We start from the raw sequence: 23,319 nt of genomic DNA on the forward strand, positions 1-23,319 counted from the left end.
ACTAGGAGGAAGGGCCTGGAATTCAGCGGGAGAAGGGTACCCCCTCCCATCTGTGCCCTGCCAGCCTGCTGTCCCTAGCCAGTCTGGGGCACTTCTGGGGCCAGCTGGGCCTGAGAGCTGCTGAATCAGGTAGCCTGAGTAGATAAGAAAATGGTCTCGCTTCCCACCAATCCAGCCCTTCAGACATGGTAGCTGCACAAGGCAGACTCCTGTGTTCAGAGCTTATGGGGCACCTGTACTGGTGCTTCAGAGTATATCTAGAATTTTTAATACCCCGAGGAATTCCTGGGCATTAAATCCTGGTCAGACTAAAGACTTACTTTCTAGTTGTCTCCTTTTCCGCTCAGATGTACTTAACCGAGGGGTGCCGGGCCCTGGGTTGCACTGTTTCTGCGGTGGTAGGTAATGGACCTGCAGACTTTCTCCTTTCTTCAAGTGAGCGAGCAGAATAATAATAACAACAACAATTGGAATAATAACGGTAGCTACCATTTCTTTAGTGCATGTTTAATGCCAAGTACTCGCTGTATTCTCGCGTTGTTTTATTCAGTCTTCACAATAGAACCATGAAGTAGTAGTGTTTTAATCTCCATGTGACAAATGAGGATACTAAGGCACAGTAGCAACGAGGGAACAATCCAAGGTCACATGCCTGTGAAGTGTTAGCACCAGCACATGAGCCTATGTCTGCTTGACTCCAAAGCCCACGATCTTCCCCTCCACACTGTATCACCAACTCAGAAAGGAAGGCTTCATGCCAGATCCCTGGCTGATAGGCCCCAGTGGGAGCGCTTGTCTGCTGAGATGCTTAACTCAGCTCTGTCCTTCCACATGATGCAAACCCCCAGCCTGTGACCTCAGCCTAGAGCCGTTCGTTCATATAATCGACAAGTCTTTTTTAACACTATGACCAAGAATACAAATCAGTAGATAGGGTTAACTTTGTCTTTAAATTGTTTAAGTTTCTGAATGAATCACAAGAACTCACTAATAATGGTTATCTCTAGGGATTTTAATAGGAAGGGGGCTTTTATTTTTCACTTTATAGTTTTTTTACAACAGCATATATTACTTTGTTAATTAAACAAAAACAAATCTAAAATTTTTAAAGGAGAAAAATATATAAAAGAAATGTGTTAATACATGGTTGGAAGATTGGCTTAAATGAATAACTGAGGGGAATCCAGAGTTGATAATAATTTTTAATGATACCCAATTATTGGTAATCCTGTGACTTTGGACAAGTCACTTCCCCTCCCAGGGACTGTAAGAAATGATCAGTAGATGATTCCTTGCTTTCTGCACCATTTGCCTATTCATCTTGGAAGCAGCGGGTCAGGAGCCCAGGGTGAGAGAGCAGCCTGGAAGAGGGGCAGTGAGGGCTGGAGAGGAATGACCAAGCACTACCTGGAAGCTGGAGGCTGAATGACCCAGGATCTGTAAAATACTGAGTGTGCACTTTATGGATCCTTAGGTCTCATCCATTGCTGGCTTTGTTGTGTTCTGTTGTCTGGCTGGGTTTGCATCCCTGGTGCTGGAGAGAAACCCTTTAGCACAACACAAATAAGTGAGGGAAGTAGGGGAGAAAGACAAGGTAAGGATCAGATCTGAAGTGCTCATAGTTTTCTTTTTTTTTTTTTTCTACTTTTTTTTTTTTTTTTTTTTTGCGGTACGCGGGCCTCTCACTGTTGTGGCCTCTCCCGTTGCGGAGCACAGGCTCCGGACGCGCAGGCTCAGCGGCCATGCCTCACGGGCCCAGCCGCTCCGCGGCATGTGGGATCCTCCCAGACCGGGGCACAAACCCGTATCCCCTGCATCGGCAGGCGGACTCTCAACCACTGCACCACCAGGGAAGCCCCTAGTTTTCTTACTCAAGTAGATGGGCTGATTTTTTTCTTCCTGCTTGTCTCCAAGGTGGACTGAAGCATTTCTGGGCATCCGTACCCTGTCCAGGGCAAGGCTGGAGGTAGAGTCCAGCTTACCTCACTCCCCAGCCAATATGTTTCCTGATCTCTAATTGTTCCTTCTTCTTGATGAGAGAATTACTAACATTTGAAAGACCATTTATGTAGGTTTTTTTTTTTTGTTTTTTTTTTTTTTTTGCTGTACGCGGGCCTCTCACTGTTGTGGCCTCCCCCATTGCGGAGCACAGACTCCGGACGCACAGGCCCAGCGGCCATGGCTCACGGGCCCAGCCTCTCCGCGGCATGTGGGATCTTCCCAGACCGGGGCACGAACCCGTATCCCCTGCATCGGCAGGCAGACTCTCAACCACTGCGCCACCAGGGAAGCCCCCATTTATGTAGTTTTTTGAGCCATCCAAGGAGACTCAAGGCAGGAAACTTGGACTTGGTTTCCTGATTTATGTTCCCCAAGGCAGAGAACCACTGAAAATAGCACTATTCTTCCCCTCACCATTGTCTCTTTCATTTCTTCTTCCCTTACTGCTGGTTCCTTGAGATCTGTAACCAGTGGCCACAAAAGGAGAAACAGGTCTATGGTGGTAGGCATGGGCGTATTTCCTAAGAGGTGGGAGCCAGGATTGTTGCAGTAGTTATTTTGTTTTGCTCTTTGTGATGAGTGGTGGGTAAATGTCAATCAGGTACTGAAACAGCAAGTAACCACTGACATTTGATTGTACATTATCATTTACCAGGTAGTTCCACATCTATAATGCAACTTACCATTCTTACCCAAAGCCTGCAAGGTTAGTGGATATTTGCCCCATTTTACAGATGAGAAAACTGAGGTCCAGGAGCTGATGCCCTAGATTTCTTAGCAAATAGGATGGTAGAGTGTGTACCAGGATTCAAGTTCTCTGACTGACATGCCCAGTGCCCTTTACATCTTTCCACCATGGAACTTGTGAGGTGGCCCTTCCCGTGAGCATTCGGGTTTCAACCTCTCTGGGGAACCCTAGTATTACTGATGACCTCCCCACACACACGCAGTTAAGAGCTCTAACCCGTTTATCTCAGAGGCCCCTATAAGAACTTCACACAGGCAGAAGCATCTTCAGCAGAACCCTGCCTGTTTCATCTGGAAGAGAAAGAAATGGTGCCCTGAGCTTTCCTGATGGTTCCTGAGTTGGCAAAGGTGCTAAGACCAAATGTTGCTTTTCTCCAAGGCACCTTTCTGCCTGAACCCAGGAGAAAGCTGTGGAACAAGAGAAAGGGCACTGGACTTGGAATTAGGAGGCTGGTGTTTAAATACTACTTCTGCCGCTTACTGGCTCCATAACCTCTAGCAAGTCACTTCACCTGTCTGAGCCTTAGTTTCCTTTTATGTCAAATGGGGATCATACTCGTTATCTCATAAGGTTCTTGTGATGATGAAATAGGATGATTAATGCAAAAAGGACCTAGCCCAGCCACAGGCACATGGCAAGTTGCATCTGAGACTCCTGTCTCCTGCAGAATGTCATAGATTAGCTGGCAGTGGCAGCGCAGAGAGTGTTTGGCTTCTCTGTAAAATCATCCTTGATGATATCTCCTCAGAAGGGTGGCTGTCTGGGCCTGGCTGTCTCCATTCTGGCTTTCCCGATCAGCACTTAATGAGTGCTGGGGTCTCCTTTCTCCTCCTGATTTTGCACTTCAATTGCTCCTGGAATGGGAAAAGGTGAGCCTCTGAATATCCCAAGCTGTATCTACAAGCTGACATGGTCCCTGTGGTGATCTTGGCTGTTAATTGTCACAACAGCTGACCTGCCTCTCATACCTGGAATCAAGGACCCTAATCGAATTGGGAAATTATTTGGAGAGTGCATAGTCAATATAGGAGCAGACATACATACCAATTCCGTAATTATGAGACTCCATGCTTAGAATTCTCCATCTCTGGGCCTCAGTTTTGTCATCTGTAAAGCAAAGGGGGTTGGGGTGATTCCCTGAGGTCACCTTAGTTATCCGGTGATTCATTTCCCTCTTGCAAGAGTCAGACCGTGTCCTTGGAGCTCCCAGCCATGTCTTTTCCACCCCACAGCCTCTGCTGGCCTTTTAGTTACAATGGACATATTTAGAACCAGTAGAACCAAACCCAGCCCTGTCCACAGGCCCCACCCACCTGGACTCTTTTGCCCTGAGACATCACAAGGGCAGCATTAACTGGGGCAGCTAAGAGCTCTAGGGAACTTTTCCTGGGGAACCCCATAGAAACCCCATATTCTGCTTAGTACCCTCCCAGCCTGAAGTGGGCCCAGGGCTTTGAGGCATCCCTGTCCCTCCCTGCCTTCCTTAGGTGATTAAAGTTAAAGACAGAGATCTCTGAGGAAAAGGAGGAGACGGCCACTGGTATCCTCCGAGAAATGGGGAAAAGCAAAAGCAAAAGCAAAAAAGCTGTTTCTAAGCAAAGGACTGCATCCATGCATGACATATTTCAGAGTGGGGGGGTGAAACAGGCAGCAATGAACTGAGACTGGGGAGAAGGGGGCACTGAGGCCCTGCACCTGGATTGGGGCCCACCCCCAGATTTCGTGCCAGGACCAGCCCCGTCTTCTAGCACAAGGCAGGTTCTGTCAGGCAGGCTTGGCTGACAGTGTGGGCTGGGCCGGTGGGCAAGACTTGGCGAGAAACCGATAAGGCACCTTCGGTTGTCATTTAAATCACATGTGTCGGGGCAGGGTTAGGCAGAGAAGCATAGGGGCAGTGGACAAATGGAATGGGTGATACAGGCAGTCAGGCATCGTCCAGGGAACTCTCTTCATGGAGCCCAGGGCCCGGCCAGAAGGAGACATCCTGAAGCGAGATTTCCAGGTCCAAGGAGGAGGTTTAACACGAAGCCTGATGAGCAAGAATCAGCACAGAAACCAGTCCTGGGAATCATGTCATGGGGGTGGCAGTGGGAGGAGGGTTGGAACTTGGAGGCCCTGGTAGTCTTGGCTGATGCATCAGATTCCAGGCCTGATTGGCAGCTGAAATTCTGCCTGACAATGTCCAAATGGGTTTCTTGAGCTAGGTGTGGGCAGCTGGAGAAGGTGTGGGGCGAACAAACAAAGAATTGTTTTGAATCAGGTCCATCTCCACACTTTAAAATCACCACACACACACACAAAAAAAACCATAAAGGAGCATTTCGTAAAAGGAGAGATCAGACCTTTGCAAGCCTACCGCAAAGGTATAGAGAAGATAAAATAAATGGGAGGCCCAATTTTATATCTCTTATTAAGTAAAACTGAAAATCATGATAATACTTCATGACTATGATATTGTAATAAAAATGGTTTCATTATTTATTGCTGGCAGTGGTTTAGAAAGGTAACTTGACAGTATGTTCTAAGATATACGAAATGTTTATAACCCTTTGTCCACTCCTGAAATTTCCTTCTAAGAAAGTCACCTAAAAAAGCACAAAATTGGGAATTCCCTGTCAGCCCAGTGGTTAGGACTCGGCGCTCTCACTGCCGAGGGCCTGGGTTCAATCCTTGGTCCGGGAACTAAGATCCCACAAGCTACGCTGCTCGGCCAAAAAAATTATGTGCACAAGAGTGTTTATTGTAAACATTAACCAAACAACCAAATATCTTATAATGGGGGTTAATTAAATATATTATAAATCATCCACTCTAAATGTTATGCAGTCCTTAAACATATAATCATAAACCTTATGGAAGTAACAGGAAATTCTTGAGATATTTGATGAAATGGAAATAGCAGGACATAAACTTATATTTATACCATGTCTATAGATGTGAAAAAATGATGTGTGCATATGGAAAAATCTGGGGGAAAAAGCTAATTAATTAGCTATGAGGAGGAATACATGAATTTTTTCCCATTTTGTTTTATTTCTGTGGTTATTTGATGTTAGTGCAATTTTCTTTTCTGACAGCGGAGAAAGACAATAAAAGGTTAAAAATGTGTCCCCAGAATCCTTTAATGAACTGTGAGGCGTTTAATCCAGTACCCCTGAGATAATACATTCCATAAATTTATTACCTTCTGTAAACAGAACTTCTCTTTGTTCTAAAACTCAAGGTACAAGCTCTTACTCTCTGTACCAGGGATTGATTGGAAAAGCCTAGAGCTTTCCTTTTCACACCTGTTTTGATGGTATAATTTCCAGGTCCATCCTCTTAACCTTTCTTTGTCTTTGCCAACTAAAGAGTCCTATTTTTTTTTTACGTCTCTTATAATAGCCCTTGCATGGTTTTAGCCGCCCTTCTCTGGATCTTCTCTCTCCTTCAAGTCCCCGGAGATGCAGCAAGGGACTACACACAGTACTCCAGATTCAGCTGCATCATAGTTTTATATTAGGGTAGAATGATTTTTGTTTTGTTTCCAAAAAGCCTTGGTGATGGTGCCTGGTCAGATGCTATTAGCTTTTTTAGCTGTGGCAGCATATTAAGCCAACGTCTTCTGGGAACAATAGAGAATTACTCCCCCTCTTTTCCCTCTGTTTTGGTTTATAACTGATCGCTCACAGCTATCATTTAATGAGTAGAGCGAAGATTACTTTTTCCCCGAATGTGAAACTCTAACTGAAGCTCATCTGCCATTTTTTGGTCAGCTCACACGGCCTAGAAATTCTCCTGCTTTTTACCACCTGCAAGAATCTGGGGGCATCTGTGAAGTTGGTATTTTACCTGTACACCCTTTCTTGCATGATTTCTGATGGAAATCAGTACCCGCATTTAACATTTGGACATTTTTCCACCTAGAGAAGTGCCTCTTTATTTCTGTTTCCTTTCCCTCATCCCCGTCCCCTTTCTCTGTCTCCTCACCCCCTCCCCCATGTAACTTTGAGTAACCTCTGATGTAGGACCTTGCCAGGAGCATTTTAACCTCTAAAGTTCTGGCCACTGGCTTCCCCATGGACTGAAATAATCTATTTTGTCCCTGAAAGAACTCTTGGAGATTAGTCAGACATGATTTCCTCTTGCTGGAAACATGTTGCTTTTCTTTTAGCAGGTTCTGCTTCCTAAAGCACACCACACATTGTCTGCAGTAGGAAGAGCATGGGCTTTGGAGCCAGGCAGACCTGGGTCTGGATTCTCCATTTCAACTGAACAGCTGTGATGTGACCTTGGATGGATTACTTAACCTCTTTGAGCTTTCAGCAGAAAAATGATGGTGTTAATAGTATGCCACTTAAAACATGTTGCACAAGTCACCTGGGGGTCTCGGATGCTGATTCACTAGGTCTGCGTAGGGCCTGAGATTCTGCATTTCTAACAAGTCCTCAGATAATGCTGATTCTGGGGACTGCTGAAAGCAGTGATTCCCAAATTTGCACACTGAAATCCCCTGGGAACCTTTAAAACCCACCGATGCCTGCACCTCACCACCTGCCCCCTCCATTTCCAGTTTAACTGGCAGTGGGATGTAGCCTGGGCACTGAGTCTTTTAAAAGCTCCCCAGGTGATTCTACTGTACATCAAAGTTTGAGACTCAATGCCTAAAGGGTTATTAGCAGAAGTAAGTGTGAGACACTTGGCACATAGCAGGTGCAAAGCAAAGAATGGTTTTCTTTCTCTTGGTGCCTTGCCCTGTGCTGCTCTCTCCATCCTTATCCCCAGTCTTTACATCAGGTAGGAAAAAGCAGGGCATCAGCTGTCACCCTGTGTCTTCCTTACTAGAGTCTCCTCTAGAGCATCTGGCTTGGGAGTTCTCACTGCCAGTTGTAAGGGGAAGGGACCAAGATAACCCTGCCATGTGGCCTGGCACTGGGAGTTTTAAAAGCTCCCCAGGCAATTCTAACATGCAATCTATTTTGAGAACTAGTGTCTTTCTATTCGGTGGCAAAGAGTGAAGAACACTAGGGCCATATAACATGCCAAGGGAAGTGTGAGGACTCAGGGCTGGAGCGGGCAGGTGTGTCCTAGAATGGGGGACCAGGCCAGATACCAGGTCCCCCCAAATGCCATTACAGTTAGAGGGATCAATTATCCAGGGCCTGCAGCAGTCGGGGGCTTCCTCTGTGGACAAGCAGAGCTGCTGCCTTCCTCCTTCCTCCCTCTTCACACCCAGCCCATCCCTCCTGCCAGGCTTCCCAGATGCCCAGACCCTGCTTCTCTGCCCCTTAGCCAGTGCATGTGGGTTGACCAATTGAAGGAGAAGCTGAGGTGAAGATCCAGTTCTGCTCTGGATGAGTGAGCCCAGAGAAAGAACCTGGAAGCCCCCCTCTGAGGCTACCCCAAGGAGTTCTTTCTGTTCATCAAACATATTGAGCATTTACTATGTGCCATGCACTGTGCTAAGTCCCAAAACTCAGATCTGAGTAAGACATGATTCCTGACCTGAAGGAGCACACAGAGGAGACAGGATGTAAACAAATGATGGGACAATATGGGAAAATAGTAGGAAAGTGTCCTAGCTATTGAGGAGGCCTAAGGGAGGAAATGTGCAGAGTTGAGGGAATCAGAGAAAACTTCCCAAGATGCTCAAGCTGTGTCTTGCAGGGGAAGTAGCCATTTTCCAGGTGGATGTGAAGCAGGGAGAGAAGCCTGGTCTTGTGAAAAGGCACAGCCCACTCAGGGGGCTGGGATTCTTTTTGCAAAGCTGGAGCACAGAGCACATGTGGGGGGTAAGTGAGACCAGCCCACGGGGCCAGTAACTGCTACAGACTTTGTGGTTCATCCTGCAAGGAATGGAGGCCCTTTCAATAGTTTGCAGCAGAGGAGAGGCACGTTCAGACTTGTGTGGTTGGCGGATCCCCCTGGGTGTCATGTGGAGAGGGCTGGAAGGGGAAACTGAGGTGGGGGGAGATCCTGGCAATGATCCAGGTGAGTCATGGGGACCGCAGTGAAGTGAGCCATTGTGATGCGGATGAAAAGGAGGGAAGGAGGTGAGCTGTAGCAAGAAGACAGACTTGATGGGATTTAATGACTGGCCAGATGAAGGGGGTGAGTGAGCTGCAGGGTGGGGACTCAGGTGAGGCGGGTAAGGTGTCTGGGGCACACAATTCAAGGAGTCACTCATGCAAAGGGTGGACAAGTGTGACCGTGAGAGAGAAGGAGTCTGTGCTGTGGAGGTGGGTGGATGGTGAGATGGTAGCCAGGAGCAGGGTCTGGGGGAGGTACTAGTGCAGCCCTAGCTACGCTGCCATGGGGAGGGTGCCTTGCTTGGCAACAGCTCCCTCAGGCTGCGTGGGGCGGCTCTGACTGGCCCTGCTTCACTCAGTGTCCTCTGTCACCCTGACACAGCCCAACCTCTGACCCCACAAAAGCAACCTTCGACCCCTGTCCTGCTCTGTCCTCCGTGACGGATGGTACAGGGACCCCCTGCTCCCCTATTCTGCCAGCACACCCTGCTTGGAGAGCACTCAGGCAGGTCAGTGGCTCAAGGTGATTTCAACCTTCCAGGAGGCCTGGGATGAAATCAGAGGACAGCTGGCGTGCCCCGAGCAGCACCCTCTGACTAGCAATAATGAAAATGAATTTTTTAAATTAATTAATTTATTTATTTTTGGCTGCTTTGGGTCTTTGTTGCTGCTCGTGGGCTTTCTCTAGTTGCGGCGAGTGGGGGCTACTCTTCGGTTGCGGTGCACGGGCTTCTCATTGCGGTGGCTTCTCTTGTTGCAGAGCGCGGGCTCTAGGCACGTGGGCTTCAGTGGTTGCAACACGTAGGCTCAGTAGTTGTGGCTCGCGGGCTCTAGAGCACAGGCTCAGTAGCTGTGGTGCACGGGCTTAGTTGCGGGTGTATTCTCTGAGGGATTCCCTCTCTTTGTCTCACCTAATGGTCCTGCTGAGAACGGGAGCCTTGTGCTGGGGCCCAGGAGGCTGGAGGGGAAAACTTCATTCTTGGTAAGGGTCATGAGGCTCCTTCTGGGACACATCCTCTGTCCCCTCCTGGAAGGACCACAAAACAGAGAAGCCAAACCTCTCAAGCTGGGGCTGCTGTGGCCCTTTGAAAAGCCCCAAAGCCCATCTCTTCACCCACACTCCCTTCGCGGCCTGTGGGATCCTCCCGGACCAGGGCTTGAACCTGTGTCCCCTGCGTTGGGAGGTGGATTCTTAACCACTGCGCCACCAGGGAAGTCCCTGAAAATGCATTTTAATGTAGTCACAACTTACACAGTTTCCCCTAGTCCTTTATTATTTAAGCTTCAGATTCAACCAGCACCTATGGAATGTCTGTGCCAAGCGCTGGGTCGGGCTGGGGGTGCTGCACACAGCGCAGGGGCTCAGTGGGGAGACTGGCGTGGAGCTCAGATCTCACCTCTGTTAACTAGCTGCATGGCCTGAGGCTAGCTCCTCTCAGTTTCTTTACTTGTTGCCTGGGGTCTCTCTGGGGGTGAAGATGGAGACACCTGGCAGGTAGCAGTAGCACTCAGCAGATGTTTGCTGTGGCTTTCCTTCCGGGAGCAGAGGCGGCTCCAGGGTTATGGACGTGAGAGGTGACGGATGAGTCGGCCCAGACCTTGCAATTGGTGGGTAAAGCCCAAGTCTTTCTGGCCATCTCCAAAGCTCGTGCTTCTCCTGGGGCCCCATGTGCCCCTTAGTGCTGCAGAGTCTTCTCCCTTTGGCTTTTCTTCTGTTTTCCAGCTGAAGATTAGAGCCTTTCCTGCTGCCTGTGTGAGAACCCCCTTCCTGAGTCAGGAGCCAGTTACCTAAAGGGCCGGGCTGCCCAGTGACTGTATCGGGTGTCTCCCCGCCTCCTAACACCAGCTGGGTCCTATTGCCAGGATTAGATTGCCACCCGCACTCCCTTCCCAAGCATGGTGAACCAGCCTTCCGTATATCCAAAGCAAAGCTTCCATAGCCAAAGCAAACAGATCAGGTGCCCTGTATTCTCTGAGGGATTCCCTCTCTTTGTCTCACCTAATGGTCCTGCTGAGAACGGGAGCCTTGTGCTGGGGCCCAGGAGGCTGGAGGGGAAAACTTCATTCTTGATAAGGGTCATGAGGCTCCTGGGACACATCCTCTGTCCCCTCCTGGAAGGACCACAAAACAGAGAAGCCAAACCTCTCAAGCTGGGGCTGCTGTGGCCCTTTGAAAAGCCCCAAAGCCCATCTCTTCACCCCTCTGTGTCCCCAGGCCATGGAGAGCAAGCTGCTCATCGGGGGCAGGAACATCATGGATCACACCAATGAACAGCAGAAGATGCTGGAACTGAAGAGGCAGGAGATTGCCGAGCAGGTAGGGCTGGGGGCTTCGGGTCCCTGGGTTGGGTGGGAGGGGGCACATGGCCTTGAGGTCGCACTGGGGTGCTTAGGGCAGTGAGCCATCATGGACTCAGGATCCCTGGAGTTACAGTGCTGAGAACCTAAGGCATGCTGCCCGGCATCCCATGGGTCCACTGCCCAGGTGGTGGCTCTCCATGAGGACAGCCTCCATAAGGCACCTGGTACTAATTCCTGGGCCTTCCACAAAGGTGTGAGTTCTTTGCCAACTGCAGGACTGTGTCCTAAATCATCAAGAACCACAGTTTGTTGATCTTACCAATCAATTGTGATACTACACAGGAGAGGCTGAGGCAGCTGGAAAGCCAGTATATCTGGGCATCGGTATACGTGGTTGACACCCCTGGAATGCCCCAGCTGTTAGGGCTGAGGTCTCCTTCCATGGGGGGGCAGTGCCTTGGCAAAAGCGTGGCCATATGAGCTGAGAAGAAGGTTCAGAGAGGCCCCATTGAGGGTGGGGTGGGAGCAATGGATGTGGGCCATGGGACGCTCCCTGCTGCCTCCTGGCACCTGTGGTCATGACGAAGCCAGGTTCCATGATAGGCAGAGCTCCCCAGTACGTGCTGCTCCGCTGAGTCCTGCGCCCTGCCTTGGCCTAGAAACGCCGCGAACGGGAAATGCAGCAGGAGATGATGCTCCGAGACGAGGAGACCATGGAGCTCCGGGGCACCTACACGTCCCTGCAGCAGGAGGTGGAGGTCAAAACCAAGAAACTCAAGAAGGTGAGATGCCACACAGAACTGGGTCAAGGTGTGTAAGGGCCTGGCAAGCCTCTGCCTGAGACGTCACCTGCCCCAGGGGAGTGTGCTTTAGCCACGCCTCCCCACTTTGCTTGGACTGCTGACCCCCTGAGTTACACTGTGTGGGTGCTGGGTGAGGAGCAGGGGGAGGCGGGGGTCTGGGTGGGGTGGGATAGAGCCTTTCCTCCTGGGCCAGGAGGGGCCGGACAGGCTGGGAACACTTTTACTTCCACTCTCCAGGGTTGCCATCCTCGTGATCCTGGGTAACTTCCCCCTTTACTCTGGTGTCACCAGTGAGTCACAGTATGGATAACCAGGCACAGAGCAGGCCAGGGGAGTGGTGGGGAAACCTGAGGAGACTCGAGCCTGGGAGCGCTGAGAGAGGGAGCACAGGGCTCTCCAGGGATGAGAGTGTTGGCCGCCAGGACCCTGCGAAGTCCATGGCCAGGGAAAGACGTGTGCATGAGCTGAGGCCCTAGGGCAGGAAGCGGCAAATTCCAGTCTGGATTCTGGGAAGACCCTGGAGAGCCCTTAGATTGCCGAGGTGGCTGCCCCAGAGCAGGCCAGGCAGAGGCCCAGCTCCAGTGGCAGTTTCCAGGGACACACCTGTCAGTGGGTTAGGAGTGGGACAGGGAGGTTGGAGCTGCCCTCCACACCCCTACTTTTTTTTCTTTTGCGGTACGCGGGCCTCTCACTGTTGTGGCCTCTCCCGTTGCGGAGCACAGGCTCCGGACACGCAGGCTCAGCGGCCATGGCTCACGGGCCCAGCCGCTCCGTGGCATGTGGGATCTTCCCAGACCGGGGCACGAACCCACGTCCCCTGCATCGGCAGGCGGACTCTCAACCACTGCGCCACCAGGGAAGCCCCACACCCCTACTTTTGAGAGCCGCTGGAGAGGCAGGAGCAGGAGGGGTCACCTTGCAAACTGGCTGAGGCTCCCTTCCTTCCCTGAGCCCTGGACGGCAGTCCTGATACTCGCGTCCTGATTCCGGCTCTTCTGTTACCTCGTTGTATGACCTTGAGCAAGTCTGAGTTTCCTCACCTATAAAAGGGGGTGCTGGACCAGAAGGTCCCTCGGGTCCCTTCAGATGTGAACATTGCACGATGTGGACAGCAGCTGAGAGAGCAGGTTAACAGGCCACAGTGTGGGAGGGACAGGGCAGCCTTTAGAATAACCCATTCCGACGGACGGTGGGCCAGGAGGGAGCTGCAGAGCTGGGCCCTGGGCTCATCCTGGACCGAGCTGGCGGACCCCGAGCCTGCAGCCGTCGGGACCCAGGCTGGGTGAGCGGAGCCACATGGGTGGCCACACTGCACAGCCTCTGAGCTGCACCTGTCCCCACCCAGCTCTACGCCAAGCTGCAGGCGGTGAAGGCGGAGATCCAGGACCAGCACGATGAGTACATCCGCGTGCGGCAGGACCTGGAAGAGGCGCAGAATGAGCAGACCCGGGAGCTCAAGCTCAAGTAGGGCCCCTCCTCTTTCCACCTGGGGTTCTCACAGGCATCCCTCAGGCCCTGGGCCTCTCCCTGACAGGCTCCTCTCTTTCCTGAAGGCTTCATTCCAACTGTCTCCTCATCCATGTCCATGTACCTTAGAACAGAATGTGTCTGAGGGATGGGGGAGGGGCCCATTGGAGTTTCCTCTACCTCCTGTTTCCTCCGTCCTCTCCTCGGCCTGCATTTGATGAACCCCACAAAGTGCATGCGGGGTGCTGCCCAGAAGTAACTCCTAAGGCCCTGAGTCTATAATCTTTGCCTTAGAAACTGTGATTTTCAAGCTCTATTATTTCTCTAGGGATTCCCTCCCCCCGACTTTTTGGTTTTTCCACCTTCTCTGTTCCCTCTGCCTCTTTGCTTCTTTTTTCTCATCCTTCAACCTTCATATACACTGTGTGGTCTCATGTGGTCCCCTCTCTACCTCATTCCTGCTCCCAGGTACCTAATCATCGAGAACTTCATCCCCCCTGAGGAGAAGAACAAGATCATGAACCGGCTTTTCCTGGACTGCGAGGAGGAGCAATGGAAGTTCCAGCCCCTCATGCCCGGTGGAGCGTGAGTCTTTCGCCAGCTGTCTGGGCCTAGGGACTTGCCAGCTCGCCCCAGGCCCGGGATGGCCAGGGGCCTGGGGGAGACGGAGGTTTTAGTGGATTGGGGAGGGCTGGGAAGGATGCAGATGGAGGATGGGTTTCCCAGGACCTAATGTTGGGGTCTCCATGAAGGAAGGAGTGTCAAGTACAGTGTCTCATTGGTCTGGGATGCAGAAAACACTAGCTGGCTAACATTTGGCCAGTCTGGTGAGTATTCATTTGTCAGATGCCAAAAACAGCAACAACAGATAATATTGCCAAGCACTAACTATGTGTTGGACACTGTAGGAGGCTCTGCAGACGGAAGGTAAATCAGACACAGTCAGAGCTCACAGTCCAGTGGGGAATACAGAAAAGTAATCAGATCAAGAAATGATAGAGATGTGAGGTCTTTGTAGCCTCACTCAGCTGGGTGATTCAGCATTTCCACCTGTTTCCACATCCTGGCTCTTAGGTAACAGAGCTAAGTGCATTTAGCTCTGGGTGTGCATTTCCCTCTGCTGGTGGCCATGAAGAACAAGACTGGGTATTCAAACCCAACAGAGTGACTACCTTACCCAGCTGGACCACTGTCCCTTCATTGAAAATCTGTGTACAGAGGTGCTCAGGAGGCCTGACACCAATGCACTTCCCTAGAGATTCTTTGCTCTATCTATCCAAGGAATATTAATGCCAAGATAGAGCAGGAGTCTCCCCAAAGCTGGGGTGGGAAGCTAGCTGTAGAGGTGTACAGCTTCTCACTGGAGCAACAGATGCCTACTTAATTTGTCTACCTTCTGAAGGGCTGATCCTACACAAGGCAACACTACACAAGTTTGTAAGTGGCAAGTTCATGAGTAAAGGACTTTTCAATGGCATCAGTTTGGCTTTAAATCCACCTTTCCAATCTAAGTGGAGGCCTGCAGTAGTACCTCATCTAATGCAGAAGTTCTCCACCCTGGCTGCAACTAGAATCACCTGTGAGCTGGGCTCCAGCGAGTCGGATTTAAAGGGTCTTGCGTGGATCTCAGGGCTTAAAAAATTTTTTTTCAAGGCTTCCAGCTGATTCTACAGGAAGCTAGGTTTAAAAACTACTACTCCAGCACCATCTGCTGGAGGAAGATGCTGGTGAGGCTTCTGCTTTGTAGAGTTATTTTGTGCTTACAGAGTTCCTGAGTTTAAAGTTTGTAGGTGGAGGAATTTCTTTACATTGGATAGAGGTGGGATGAGAGATGCTCTGAGAAGGCGTGTGTTTTTAAAAAAATTTTAATTTTGAAAAGCAAGAATAGTACAAAGAATTCCCGTATACCCTTCACCCAAACTCCCCGGTTGTTAGCATCTTGCCACATCTTGCTTTATTAATCCCCTCCCCTCAACCATTTGAGATTAAGTTGCAGACAGTCAACCCTTTACCCATATTTCCTAAGAGTGAGGACATTCTCTTACATAACCACAGTACAGTGATCAAATTCAGGAAATTCTGTTACCTCAGTAATGTCCTTTACAGCAATTCCCCCACCGGCTCACCTGCGATGGTGCATTGCATTTAATTGTCATGCCTGTTCCATCTCCTTTAATCTGGAACTGAGAATGGATCTTGATTTGAGTTTTGAAAATTTCATGCTTCAGAGGAGTTTATTCATTTCTCAAAACATTGTCCCTGCAATTTTTACTTGACCACCTAAGCACACAACCCAGACTTCAAAGCATGGTGGGTGCTTTGCCTGAAGCTAAGATAAGCTTTCTGCTTAATGTTTATGAATTTCCATTCTTTGTTCTGTTTTTTTTTAAGTTTACTTTCTTCCTTTTACTCGAATAACTTTTACATTAAAAAACCTTTTAAATAACTTCTTTCTCTTTTTTTTGCAAAAATAAAATGGTTTGCATACACTGAAAAACCATTCACAGATTTAAAAAAATAAAACAGCTATCTTAATTTTTTTTTTTTTTTTTTTTTGCGGTACGCGGGCCTCTCACTGTTGTGGCCTCTCCCGTTGCGGAGCACAGGCTCCGGATGCACAGGCTCAGTGGCCATGGCTCACGGGCCCAGCCGCTCCGCGGCATGTGGGATCTTCCCGGACCGGGGCACAAACCCGTGTCCCCTGCATCGGCAGGCGGACTCTCAACCACTGCGCCACCAGGGAAGCCCAAAAACAGCTATCTTAAAATAGCACATGTTAAATAATTTTTAGAGTAGATACCAGTAACAACTTTTAAAAAGAAAGAAGTCCTCCAAAATATAGATTGGTATCTTTGCTTACTGTTGAACTATTGCCCTTCCTAGCCTCTTATCCCTCTCTTTGCTTTAAAGGTGAATTTGTGCTCTTTACATGCCCTTTTCTAGGCCTCCGAACCAGAACCTTTCTGGGCGGAGGGAGTTGCCTGTGATGTTCTTTTCCCACCTTTCCTTTCTCTTCTGATTCCCCCCACCATCCTTCTTGCTCTCGGAAAATAATGCAAAGAGAGAAAGATTCTGTGTTTTCTTTGCCATTAGGAAGCCTAAGAATTCGGCTCTTTCCTCAAAAGCTGCTTGTGGGGAACTCCCTGGTGGTCCAGTGATTGGGACTCCACACTTCCACTGCAGGGAGCACAGGTTCCATTCCTAGTCAGGGAATTAAGATCCCGCATGCCATGAGGAGGCCAAAACAACAAAGAAACAAATAAACAAACAAACAAAAACGGGCTCAAAGCAGGCAGTGGGCTTTAGCTTACACTATAGTGTTTTCTTTCCCATAACTCTTCGGGAAGAACTGGTCTCGACATACATACCCCTTTGACTTAAATCTGCACACAGTTGCTCCCCAGCCTGCATTTGTACATCTCTATTAGCAGCGCTTCTAACTGGATCCCAAATAGACTGTGTTCCCTTAAAATTTTATATTAAAATTGTAAAGATATAAATACCTTTACAAGCTTTTTCAAAATTATGGTTAAGTATATTCACAACTTAAACATGCTATTTTATACAGAATATATGTGTACCTCCTCAGAATACAGAGTATATATTTTGTGTAGAAAATATCAAAATATATCTGGGTAAGGGTAAAAGGTATTAAGGCAATTGTGACATCCCAGTGTTCTCCACTGTACTTAAATACGGTTGATATAAACAGGTAATATAGATTTCTTTAAGAAAAATTCCAATAAATAAATTACTTCAAAAAGACATTAATAAGTACCAGGTAGTCAACTACATGCTATTCTGAATTACTACTACAAATTATTTTCTTTCTTCTAATGTCACTTGTCCATTGTCTGATAACTGCAATAAATAATATTTATCTCAGAACTTAAAAAAAAAATCACAAAAATACAAAAGAAAAGTAATAATAGGGCTTCCCTGGCAGTGCAGTGGTTAAGAATCTGCCTACCAATGCAGAGGACACGGGTTTGAGCCCTGGTCTGGGAAGATCCCACATGCCACGGAACAACTAAGCCCGTGTGCCACAACTACTGAGCCTGTGGTCTAGAGCCCGTGAGCCACAAGTACTGAGCCTGCATGCCACAACTACTGAAGCCCGCTCGCCTAGAGCCCGTGCTCCGCAACAAGAGGAGCCACCACAATGAGAAGCCCACGTACTACAAAAAAGAGTAGCCCCCACTCACCGCAACTAGAGAAAGCCCACACACAGCAACAAAGACCCAACACAGCCAAAAATAGATAAATAAATAAATAAATTACAAAAAAAAAAGGAAAAGTAATAATAGATCTAGGAAGTTTCTATACAAAACAAATTTTTAAAATTACTTTCTACTGGGACTTCCCTGGCGGTCCAGTGGTTAAGACTCCAGGCTTCCACTGCAGGGGGCACGGGTTTGATACCTGGTGTGGGAACTAAGATCCCACATGCCGCACGGTGCAGCCAAAAATCCTCAAGCTCTGACAGCTCAATAAATTCATTTTTAAAGAAATTCAATCTCAATAAATTCATTTTTAAAAAAATTACTTTTGTATAGCAGCAGTTGGTGGTTAAAATAAAGTAAAAACAGTTCCCTCCTAATTGGAATTCCCAAGCATGATAGTGACTCAGCAACAGAGAGCCCCAGGGTAGCATCACGGTGTAAGAGTCACTGGCCTGGATCTCTGAGATGTTTTGCCCCAAGCCCCTCCTTTCACAGCGGAAGGCTGAGGGTGGACAGGTCCTTGGACGCAGCTTCCCGCATTTCGGGGAGCCCTGTGGACTGAGACTGTAGAACAAGCTGCCTCTCTGGGAGGATTGGGTCCCACTGTTTGCAATATAACTTAATCAGGGCTGAAAAACCTCTTTCTTCCCAAAGCATATTTAACTAATGAAGGCATTGTCCCATTTGCTCAATTCAAGTGTGGAATATTTTGCTTCAGTTTGGCCTGTGGTGTTCTGGGGATTAGAACACTGAAGGCTGCTCAAAAGGAGAGGAAAAAAGCATTGTTGGAAAGAAATTACCGAAAGTCATACCGTCCCTTTGGAAAGCTTTTGTTGGAAAAACGTTTCCCCTCTTCCACTAGCTGCAAGCATTTACCCCACACACTCTTCCCCACGCCTCTCTTTAAAACAAGGAGTTATTGTCGGGGAGCTCTTGAAACACACTCTGTATCAACTTATTTTGGACGTCTATCCCTTTTTCTTTTTTCTCCACTATCTCTAGGCCACTGCTAGTTGATATACAATAACTTCAGGTGAGGTCCCTTCCACAATCACAAACAATTTTGCGTTAAAATTACTTTGCAAAACACATTTCTGCAGCCAGCTCTAACCATGACTATTTTACAAATATGACCTTTTATTTTTGGTTACTCATCATGGACCTTATTTTTAATTGTGTTTATACAAAACTGTCTTCTAAGGGTTGTATATTTGGCAATGTCTGTAGCCCATGGTTTACAGTTCACAAAATCCTATTTGTAATTTAGCCATTTGCCTTTTGCAATCTCTGCTCTCCTAGATTCTTTTCAAAGTATCATGGTGCAGTAGAAAGAGACTGGAATTTGGATTTAGAACGTTCTGAATTCTAGTCCCTGCTCTGCCTTGAGAAGGTTTTTTAACCTCTCTGAACCCAAGTTTTGTCACCTGCAAAGTCGGGATAATAAAGTTAAAAAAAAAAAAATCTCTGCAGGATTATCAAGATTGAAGTGAGATAATGTGTGTGGTGCGTGTTGGAGGTGGGGTGGAGGGTGTTCCAGGCCAGTACCTGGCACAGAGGAGATGATCCATAAATGGCTACAGTAGTAACAGTAAGCCAGGATGATAATTGTGGGCACTCCAGAGAAACCAATTTGCCATCATGCCTTACAAGTGCCATAGAAGGACAGTTTGGTTTGTTGCTTTTGTTCTAGATTTTGATCTTTAAATCAGGCTGCCTCCAAATTTAGAGAGAGCGAGCAGAGCATTCCTTGCTCTAAATAGAATCAGGATAGAAAGTTAAACTGGTCTCCTTACAGAGGCAAAGTTTACCTCAGTCAGAACATGCTCAGCTCTGAGTTGAGTCCCTAGATTCATTCACAGGCCTGTGACAGCTGAAAAAGAATCTGAAACAGGGAGACGTTTTTGCCTGCCCAGGCAGGCCATGTGCCGTGTGAGGGGGAACTGAGAAGAAGAGTGGGCGTTCAGACATGCAGGGGGATGCTGCAGGGTGGACAGCTCACCTGCAGGGAAGGAGGGATCCAATCATGGAGAAAAGTCAGATGTGCTGTGTCAGGTACTTGTAAGGGACCTAGAAGGAAAACACACCCTATGATGTTGGCTGCCGGTTTTCAGAACAGGAGGGGAGAAAGGTGGTGAGCAGACAGAGCTGGTAATGAGATTGGGGTCGGCCTATGAGATGGGACTGAGAGAGAACTTTTTAATATTAAGAGGAAAATATATATAATCTCGTGATAGAAGCTATGTGGAGGGAGGGTCATAAGAGAACTCTGAGGATCTACGACGCACAGGATAGCTGTTGTGGGTTTCTTTCAAGAGGGGTGGATCCTCGCAGAGCCAGGCCTCCACTCTAGGCTGTCAGCCACAACCTGCTTACTACAGAGGGATCAATCATGGAAAGTAGGCCTGAGGCAGAGGAGAGGGTAGATGGGAAGCTTGGTGTCCCAATTACAGACTCCCCTCCCCCACCCCTTTCTTCCCACCTGCCAGAATAGCCCTGGCATCTTTATTGGGTCAGGCTGCCAATTCACCCTGATCCACTGCTCTGCTCACCCAGCCCTGTCCCCCTGTCCTGTTCCCAGAGCCTGCAGCCTTCAAGGCACACTCAGGCCCAGGCTGTTCTGTGTGCGCTCCTGAAAGACAGCGTGGCATCCTAAAGAGAGTATTTGGGAAGAATCAATTCCGAGTCTCTTCCTAATTGCATGATCTTGGACACAAAAGGGCTTTCGCTTTTCTGAGCCTCAGTCTCCTTGTCTGCCCTGCCTGCGCCTCAGGAGGTTGTAAAGTGCAAATGGGATGCACAGATGCACCTTATAAATGATAAGTTGTTATTTTACTGATTTTCCCGCTCCCCTCCCCTGGTGCTGCCACTCTCCACATGCACAGCCCGCCCACCTTCCAGAGGGTCCATAGCAGCAGAACCAGCTGGGGCTTCTACAGCCTCATCTTCCTTGTTTTCATCTATGAAGAGGGGTCGGCGGGGATCCTAGGTGGGATCCAGCACTCTTTTATATACACTTGGTAAAAAAAACCCTGGGAATGTGGTTCTTGTTACTGTCTGTGGCAGAAGGCGGGCATTGTTCCGTCGGCGCCTGCACGGCTTGTTCTCCTATTCAAGGACAGAATGTCCTATCTCTGGATTACTCAGCCTGTTTCTTCTCTCCTGTCTTCTGTCTGCCTTTTGGCTCTTTTCGTTGCTCATCTGTATCCCTGTTTGAAATTAGCAAGTGGAATTGAGAATTAATAATCATCACAGCTGCCACGTGTTGAGCCCTTGCGGTGTACTGTGCTAAGTGCTTATCGTGTTTAATCTCAGCAATTCTGTAGGATAGCGATGGGATATCTGAGGCTCAGAGATACTAAGCCGCTTCCCAAGGTAACAAAGTTGTAAGGGGTAGCGCCAACATTCAAACTCAGATCTACCTCACTCCAAACCCTGTATTATGTTTTTTAGTGGAAATAACGTGTTTTCTTTCCTATCTTTGTTTGTTTTGAATAATAAAATACCTCACACTCATTAAGTTGCTGGGAGTAAAAAGTCTTAACATACCATGAGTTGGCCAGGATATAGAGCAATGGGAACTTTCTCGTAGGTATATAGCCACTTTGAAAAGCAATTGGCAATTTGGTAGAGCTGAAAATGCACATCGGAACCATTCCGTTCCTGGGTATATACCCCAGGGAAACTTGAATATGTACTTCAAGATACCTATACAGAACTCTTCACGACAGCACTGTGTTAAATAGAAGGGGAGAGAGAAAAAGGAATTGACCTAGATGTCTATCAACAAGAGAATATATTAAAATACATATATATATATAACATATAAAATGCTATATTGAAACCTTAAGATAGTCAATATAGTTAAACTTTAATCATCTAATGTAGAGCAGCATGGATAAATATAAAAGACATGTTTGTTGGACACAAAACAATATAGTATGTATATCATACTGTACAAAATTTAGAAATAGGCATAGAGATACCATATATATTGTTTATGAATATCCACATATATAAATAAGTATAAAAATATGCCTGACATTGATAAGCACAAAACTCGAGAGTGATTAATTCTGGAGAAGGAAAGTGATGGAGTCTTAAAAACTGTGTCTACATTTTATTTCTTAAAGATTTGGTGTTAAGTATAATAAAATGTTAAGATTTGACAAAGCTGGATGATAGGCGAACAGATATATATTACTTTCTATGCTTTTCTGAGCATTTGAAATAATTTATGAGATATAAAATTAACAATACATTGTAAAAATTTAGATATTGCAGAAAGGCATAAAGGTAATAAAAATCACCCATAATCACTCCATCCAAAGACAATCATTGTTAACATTTTGTTGAATATCCAGACTTTTTTCTAAGCATCCACGCACGTACATACACTCCTTTAAAAACGAAACAAAACAACTTCATCTTTTTATTTGCTTTTTTATTTAATATGTTGTGGAAACCTTTTCATGTCTACATAGAGCCATAAGACGATTTAAATGACTACATAATATTCCTTCACTTGGCTGAATAATAAACTGGTCCCTATTGGTGCACATTTGGGTTGTTTCTAATTGTTTGCATTTGTAAATAATATTGCAGCAAACATCTCTGCTTATAAATTGTCCCTATCTCTGATTATAAATTGTCCCTATCTCTGATTATTTCCTTAGGGAAATTCATAGGAGTGGGAATTTGGGTCAAAGAATATGCACTTTTTAAAAGCCAAGCCTGGGAGATCCCTGGTGGTCTAGTGGTTAGGGTTCAGTGCCTTCAGCACTCAGTCCCTGGTCGGGGAACTGAGATCCCACAGACCACGATACACGGTCAAAAGAACAAACAGAAAAAGCCAAGCCTGAGTTTTGTTTTGTATGTTTTATAAATGATACCTTTATTGAGATGTAATTCACATATCATAAAATTCACCATTTTAAAGGGCATAATTCAGTGGATTTTAGTATATTCACAGAGTTGTATAACATTACCACTATCTAATTCCAGAACATTTTCATCACTCCAAACCCATTAGCTGTCACTCCTCATTCTCCCCAGTGTCCCCATCCCTAGGAAACCACCGATCTACTTTCTGTCACTATAGACTTGCCTATTCCAGGTACTTGATATAATTGGAATCATGTCACATGTGGTCTTTTGTGTCTGCCTTCTTTCACTTGGCAAAACGTTTTCAAGTTTCATCCACCCTGTAGCACGCATCAGTCCTTCATTCCTTTTGGTTGCCAAATAATATTCCGTTCTATGATATTCCACATTTTGTTTATTTATTCATAAGTCAATGGTCATTGGGGTTATTTCTACTTTTTGGCTATTATGAATAATGCTTCTATGAACATTTATATACAAGTTTTTGTGTGGGCATGATTTCAATTCTCTCGATTACATGTATCTAGTAGTGGAAGTACTAGGTCATATGGCAACTCTATGTTTAACTTTCTGAAAAACTGCCAAACTGTTTCCAAAGTGACTGCATCATTTTATATTCCCACCAACATGCATGAAGTTTCCGATTTCTCTGTATCTTCACCAACATGTGCTATTGTCTGTCTTCTTTGATTATAGTCATCCTAGTGGCTGTGAAGTGGTATCTCATTATGGTTTTGATTTGCATTTCCATAATGACTAATAATGTTGAGCTTTTCTTGTGCTTATTGGCCATTTGTATATTTTTTTTGGAGAAATGGCTACCCAGATCCTTTGTCCATTTTTAAACAGGGTTATTTGTCTTTTTATTCTTGATTTGTAAGTGTTAC

The 23,319-nt window shown here is 47.1% G+C and overlaps 1 protein-coding gene across 1 annotated transcript in view; it reads left to right on the plus strand.

The window, feature by feature from the left end:
* KIF3C (kinesin family member 3C) overlaps positions 1–23,319 on the plus strand; it is a gene marked incomplete at both ends in the record, with an annotated part of 33,353 nt that overhangs the window by 8,156 nt on the left and 1,878 nt on the right. The window contains 4 exons of the mRNA XM_079721086.1: positions 10,973–11,074; positions 11,718–11,840; positions 13,207–13,325; positions 13,797–13,913. Coding sequence (XP_079577212.1) covers positions 10,973–11,074; positions 11,718–11,840; positions 13,207–13,325; positions 13,797–13,913 — 461 coding nt within the window. The remainder of the gene's footprint in view (positions 1–10,972; positions 11,075–11,717; positions 11,841–13,206; positions 13,326–13,796; positions 13,914–23,319) is intronic.

The sequence above is a fragment of the Hyperoodon ampullatus genome (assembly GCF_949752795.1).
Source record: "Hyperoodon ampullatus genome assembly, chromosome: 15".
Classification (NCBI taxonomy): domain Eukaryota; kingdom Metazoa; phylum Chordata; class Mammalia; order Artiodactyla; family Ziphiidae; genus Hyperoodon; species Hyperoodon ampullatus.